Genomic DNA, 7,500 nt, shown 5'->3' on the forward strand with positions numbered 1-7,500 from the left:
TTCGCGTTTACGACAGACCAAAGCTGTTTAGCATCTTATATGTCCTCCCCGGCATTATATGATTACGCTCTCTCCAAGATTAACCAGTCGCTTGGAGGGAGAGAGACGCGGCAGCGCTGTTTAGCATTTCAGAACTCGACATAATTTGCGCAGGCAGCTAGGTTTTGGGCAACGCATTCTTATATAATTTAATTTAACTATGTTTCTGCAACTGGCGAGAAAAAAAATACAAATCGACCATTAGGTCATGCATGTTTATTTTGACTTAATTCTTTTCGAGTTTGAAACGATTTAATGTGGAAACGTCGCGGTTAATAATAATAATATTATTATTCTCACGCTTCTGTTCATAAATAAATTAACTGTATTCTCACGCTTTTGTTCATAAATAAATTAACTGTATTCTCACGCTTCTGTTCATAAACGTTTTTGTTCATAAATACATTAACTGTATTCTCACGCTTTTGTTCGTAAATAAATTAACTGTATTGTCACGCTCTTGTTCATAAATACATTAAGAGTATTCTCACGCTTTTGTTCGTAAATAAATCAACTGTATTCTCACGCTCTTGTTCATAAATAAATTAACTGTATTCTCATTCTTTTGTTCATAAATAAATTAACTCATTAAATCATTTATAAAAATCTCATCTATTTTGCATTATGCGCTAAAAAGTCAACGTAAAAAAAAAAATTAACTTCAGGATAATCACCATCCCGCATCACCAGAAAATCAGAAAGTGGAAAAAAGGTCTTGCAAAAGAAAAAGAAAAAAATGCATGGAAAGTTATAGAACTAAAAAGTAAGATAGAAAATGCAAAACAAAAGATTATACAATCAAAAGAAAATGAAAAACTGGACTTGGAAGAAAAAACCCTGATAAATATCAAGAAAAACCCCAACCTATTATACTCATACGCGAAAAAGATGAATAAAAGATGAATAGAAATAGGCCCTCTAAGAATTGAAGGGAGATTAACGAATGAAAAAAAGGAAATTTGCAACATACTGGCAGAACGATATAAGAGAGAATTCACCCCTAGAATAGATAATGAAGATAATGATATAGAAGTAAGGGACGAAAATAGTGAATATTTAGCTGACATAGAAATTAATGAAGCTGACATTGTGCAGGCAATTAATGAAATTAAAAATGGAGCTGCAGCAGGGCCTGATGGAGTTCCTGCTATTTTGTTAAAGAAAGTAGTTCATTCTATCGCAAAGCCACTTGCAATATTATTAAGACAAAGTGTAGATACAGGCAAGATTTATGATGAGGCACAATTAGCATATATTTACCCCTACTTTCAAAAGTGGATCAAGACTAGAGGCAAGTATTATAAGCCTGTGAGTCTAACATCACATATTATGAAAGTGTATGAAAGGGTAATGAGAAAAATTTATGAAACATTTAATAAAAAAATAACTTGTTTCATATATAGGACAACATGGTTTCGTACCCGGAAAAAGTACACAAACCCAACTGTTGGTCCACCGTGAGAACATATTCAAAAATATGAAAAGCGGAAATGAAACAGATGTGGTTTATCTAGACTTTGCAAAAGCTTTTGACAAGTTAGACCATAATATATTAGCGAAGAAAATTAGAAAACACAATATCGTGGATAAAGTAGGAAGATGGTTAAAAGAATTTTTACACAACAGAAAACAGATAGTTATTGCAAACGATGAGAAATCGGATGAAGCCAAGGTAATATCCGGTGTGCCACAAGGTACGGTGTTAGCTGCAATACTGTTTGTTATTATGATTGAAGACATAGACAGTAATGTTAAGGATTCGGTAGTGAGTAGTCTCGCTGATGACACAAGAATAAGTAGAGAAATTACATGTGATGAAGATAGGAATGCTCTACAAAGAGACCTTAACAAAGTATGTGATTGGGCAGAGGTAAATAGGATGGTATTTAACTCTGATAAATTTGAATCAATAAATTATGGAGACAGAGAAGGAAAGCTATATGCATATAGGGGACCTAATAATGAGACAATCACAAAATAGGAAGCGGTTAAAGACCTTGGTGTGATGATGAATAGGAACATGTTATGCAATGATCAAATAGCAATTCTATTGGCAAAATGTAAAGCAAAAATGGGAATGTTGTTACGGCACTTCAAAAGCAATAGGATATGGTACCCACACTATCAAAAGGATATTGCACAAATAGAGAGTGTACAAAGGTCCTTTACAGCTAGAATAGAAGAAGTTAAGGACCTTGACTACTGGGAAAGACTACAATCCTTAAAATTATATAGTCTAGAAAGGAGAAGAGAAAGCTACATGATAATTCAGGCATGGAAACAGATAGAAGGAATAGCAGAAAACATCATGGAACTAAAAATATCAGAAAGAGCAAGCAGAGGTAGATTAATAGTGCCCAAAACTATACCAGGAAAAATAAGGAAAGCACACAGGACATTAATCCACTACGCACCAGCATCGATAATGCAGCGTCTATTCAATGCGTTGCCAGCTCATCTGAGGAATATATCAGGAGTGAGCGTAGATGTGTTTAAGAATAAGCTCGACAAATATCTAAACTGCATCCCAGACCATCCAAGATTGGAAGATGCAAAATATACCGGAAGATGTACTAGCAACTCTCTGGTAGACATTAGAGGTGCCTCACACTGAGGGACCTGGGGGAACCCGAACGAACTGTAAGGTCTGTAAGGTAAGGACCACTGCCGTCACTTACTGCTGTCACAACGCTAACATCATTAATTTTCTACTGTGACAGTATGTTAATTTGATACTGTTGACTTTCCATTGTTAGAGAATAGCTACGACAGTGACTTCTGATCCGATAGACATCAACTTTACACTGTTGCAGTCTGTTGATAAAAAATGATTGCTGCATTATAAATTAGTTTCATGATTGTTATTGCTTCTATTTGCTCAAGTCGCCAAATGCTGTACTATCTATTATAACATGTGTAGTTATTTATCTCCATTATCGTATTTTCACCCAATAATCATTTTGCCCTAATAGATGCGGGGGCTCGTTCCAGACGAAAAAAAATATAATAATAATAATCTTACTGTAATCTTACTATAATGAGCATTATGTCTGTCCGTCCGTCTGTCATTCAATCACGGCCAAACGGCTGGTGCGATGGGCATGAAACTTGGCAGGGTTATAGTGGGGACCCCTAAAATGGTCTAGAATGGGGTGCCATCCTTTTCCCCTTACCCCCCACCCCCTAATGGGCGTTATGTCTCTGTCCCTTTCAAGGGACGGGTGGAACCAGCTAATAATAATAATAATAATAATAATAGTCAACGCCACCGTCATTCCTAATTTGGTTAACCAAGGAAGGCCCTCTCGTCGGAATAAGTTACGAAATACCAAACTCTTGAATTAAAAAAAAAAAGTACATAATCTCTAGATTATTGTAGTCAAACATGCATTTTATAAACAAATAATATTACTGCGTCAATACTTATTTATTCATGTGCTTTGACTTGTTTATGTTTGTTTTTTTACTTTGTGGTTTTATCTTTATTCTTTAGGCAAGGTTTTTTTTCACTGCTATTCAGTTATTTGCTGGTTTATTATTCATTTAATAATGAATTAAATAAATAATAAGCCAGCAAATAACTGAATAAATGAAAAAATCTAGCATAAAGAAAAACGATAAAAAAAACATAAACAAGTCAAGGCACATTAAATAAACAGATATTGATGCAATCAGTAACTAGTGACACTTTTCGAATTAAATCATTGCACTGACAATATCCTCATCGAAATAAAATACATCGCTCCAGTTGGCTCACTCTCAACCCAGTCTCATCCAGTCACACTTTAGTACTCCCTTCCGTTCGTTCGCCCAGACGATCACACATATCGGCAGATTATTATCGGATTCCAGTTCCTGACACTTCAGCTAACAATTAACACCTGCTCCTGCCTCTACTGCAACGATTCTCAAACTCGGTGCCGTGGCACTACAGACAGTGCCTAGGGGCGCCGCCAGATTGTCATGAATTTTGGCTAGATCATTTCATAAGAAAACAATTTTGCAGAAGTCTTCATATAATTATAATCAGTGTGTCTTCTCCAATATATTAACATGTAACAACTATTAAATTCTCTCTCTTTTTTCTTGCAGATACCCGTACCCAGGCTGGAAAGGCAAAAAGTGAAAATGACCAGCGCGCTCCTTCTGAAGGAAATCAATAACTACACTTATAACTCGTCTCGTATCAAACTATTTCAATAAAAGTTTTTGACGCTACGCGTTTTCCGTTAAAAAACAGCAAATATAAAAAAGTGCGTAAACTTAATTTCAGAGCGTCTGAGAACTTTTTTAAAAAGTTTTTGTATTCTATTTTTTTAAGTTCGTTGATGATAGATAATTGTTAACCTCTACTTGATGGTTAGATATTTAAAAGCCGAAACTCTTTTCTGATAATAATTAGAGACACAATGACAAACTGGAACAAGTGACGTTGTTACTTATAAAGATGAAGTGTTATTCCATACACTGGCTAAGGTAAAACATATCTCAAGAGTGACCATTAGTTTCAATGGTAAACTAAAAAGATGGCTGAAGACTTACTTGCTCGAGTTTGGAAGTTATTTTGACAATAGAAAAGCTAAATAGATTTTATGTAAATTTTGAAGCCAATGGTATACCACAAAAATTTCTTAGTTAAAAAAATTTAACATTAAACTATAAAGATGGGTGACAACCTAATGGCTAATGTTTTAAAGTTACTTTGAAAAGAAATAAATACTTTCTAGGCTGATTGTGAAGTTCACAGTGCACCATATAGCTTTCTCGGCCAAAGGAAAATAAAAAAAAATAAAAACTTATGAGGGTAAACAACAATGGGAAAGAGTCACCAGAATCAGTACTTCGCCAGAAAGACTTTAAATCTGAACACCGAAGTCGTGATCGAATGTCCCGTCGACAGCAAATGGACAAGGAAGCCTGAAGGCCGTTCTTGGAGAAGCAAGACTGAAGCCTGTTCTTGGAAAAGCAAGCCAGAAGCCTGTTCTTGGAGGAGTAAGTCTGAAGCCTGTTCTTGGAGGAGCAAGCCTGAAGCCTGTTCTTGGAGCGACAAAAGGAGTAAGATGAAATTAGGACCCACGAACTGCGGCAGAGACGCTGCTAATGTCTGTCGGGAGAGGCGCTGCGACCACAGACATCGCGTGTCCCACAGACACCCGCTTCTGTCGCCTTGTCTCCTGCTCTCCTTGGTGCTCTTCCAGACATGCGCAGCCATTGGCGACAACGGTGAGTAGATTTTTCTGAGTTCCCAGTTAGATGAATTTGCCGAATGCTTGATTTGATTACGTCACTTGGCGTCACAACATTCGTGATCAACGGAACCAGATATATTATGTAATAATTTCTTAACGAGTTGAATGATTGATTTCATTCTGTCACTTGGCGTCACAACATTCGTGATCAACGAAACCAGAAATATCATGTAAAAATTTCTTAACAAGTTGAATGATTGGTTTGATTCTGTCACTTGGCGTCACAACATTTGTGATCAGCGGAACCAGAAATTACGTAATAATTTCTTAGCGAGTTGAATGATTGGTTCGATTCTGTCACTTGGCGTTACAACATTTGTGATCAACGGAACCAGAAATATTATGTAATAATTTCTTAATGAGTTGAATGATCACTAAAACAAGAAATTCGTGATTACATCTTGATTAAATTTCCTCTCAAACCGATCGTTCTTTGGTCCGATTCTGTCACTTGGCGTCACAACTTTTGTGATCACGGATACCAGAGATATCTGATCATATCTAGATGAATTTCCTCAAAATACAATTTAGTTCAGACATACTTACAAATACCTTCAAACCTCATATACGTTAAATTGTATTTAAAGCTGAAAACCTGACGACAGAGAATTATATCTTATTATAAATATAGATAAAGTAAGCTTGCATCTGCTTAATTTTAAAGAACATATTTCAACATATTACAAACATTTAGGTGTAGGTGTATGCTTATGGTGAGAGGACTGATGTGTGTGTGTGTGTGTAGGGGGGGGGGGGGGGGGGGGGGGGGGGGGGGGGGGGGGGGGGGGGGGGGGGGGGGGGGGGGGGGGGGTGTTGGATACAACTGTCAGTGGGTAAGGTCAACGGCGAATTCGTTAAAAAGTCTAATGACCACACGAATGACGGAACATTATTTCGTTGGACCAAAACTAAACGAATCAGTTTTCAATAACAGCCATTTGTTATATAAATATATATATATATATATATATATATATACATATATATATATATATATATATATATATATATATATATAAAAAAAAAAAAGCAAGCGAGGTAAAATAGTTGATTTTTCACTGATAGATTTTCCTGATATTAATTAAGAAAGCGAGTCAAAGAGATTTAAATTTTCATCAAAACTTTTTCCAGATTTTTTTTTTAATTAAGAAAGCAACGTAAAATTATTTATTTTGACACTGAAAGGTTTTCTTCATATTTGTTCAGAAAATGTCTACACATCAAAAGGCCTTTCTTTTTCTTTTTCTTTTTTTTGTGAGTCAAGTTGATGGGCTTTCAATAAAGAAAACTATTCCTAACTTTCTCATTGTTGAAAAGTGTCCAGAAGAATGAGGGCGCCTTTCGTATTGTAAAGTGAGGCAAAATAGAATGGCTTTAATATTAGAAAATTTCCTTCCAGGTACCTTATCAGCAATTATTTGGATGTTAAAAGGCAGAAGTTTCTATACAAGTGGGAATTTTTTTTTTTTTATCATAAGGTCGAATTAAGGGAATTGGTGATTTTATTGAAAGCATTTCTTCGCCCAAAAAAACATTTTCGCTTTGTCAATGAAAGTTTAATGAAACCATTTGTAAAAAAAAAGGCAGAAATGCCGAACAAACTATAGCACGGGTTTTTTTAAGGTAAAGAACATTGATTTAATCACGAGGATTTCCTGCTTTATAAACTTGCCCATCCCTTTGTTAAAAAGGCAGAAATTCTCACACAATTAAGGACACATTTTCCCATTCAAAGTGGAATCAATGAAAAGCAGTATTTCATTACGAGAATTTCCTACTAAATACGTCTCCTTATAAGCGATTCAATTCGTTAAAAAGGCAGAGATGGAAAAAACTTTGTTTTGAAATTAAGGAAAATGGTATTTAGTTAAGAGAATTTCTTACTTAATATAACTCTTTTCAATTACCCAATTCGTTAAAAAGGCAGAAGTAAAAAAAAAAAAATATGAGAACAAAATTGTTTAACTTTTTTAAGGAAAATAGTATTTTTAAACAAAATTTCTTACATAATACAACTTTTTATCAATTATCCAATTCGTTAAAAAGGCAGAAAAGTAAAAAAGAAAAGAAATTTTTTTTCACTTTTTAAGGAAACCCGTCACCTTAAAATTCTTTTATTTTACATAATACAATTCTTTATCAATTACCCAATTCGGTAAAAAGCCAGACACGTAAAAAAAACACACATTGAAAATAAAATTGTTTACATTTT

General features: G+C 34.9%; 1 protein-coding gene across 1 annotated transcript in view; it reads left to right on the forward strand.

Annotated features, from left to right (window-relative positions):
• Positions 1 to 7,500, forward strand: part of LOC135206021 (limbic system-associated membrane protein-like) — a 263,012-nt gene that overhangs the window by 134,336 nt on the left and 121,176 nt on the right. The window contains 1 exon segment of the mRNA XM_064237191.1: positions 4,132 to 5,262. Within this exon segment, the coding sequence (XP_064093261.1) occupies positions 4,854 to 5,262 (409 nt within the window). The 5' untranslated portion in view covers positions 4,132 to 4,853.

This window comes from Macrobrachium nipponense, chromosome 29 (genome assembly GCF_015104395.2).
Source record: "Macrobrachium nipponense isolate FS-2020 chromosome 29, ASM1510439v2, whole genome shotgun sequence".
In the NCBI taxonomy this organism is placed as follows: Eukaryota; Metazoa; Arthropoda; class Malacostraca; order Decapoda; family Palaemonidae; genus Macrobrachium; species Macrobrachium nipponense.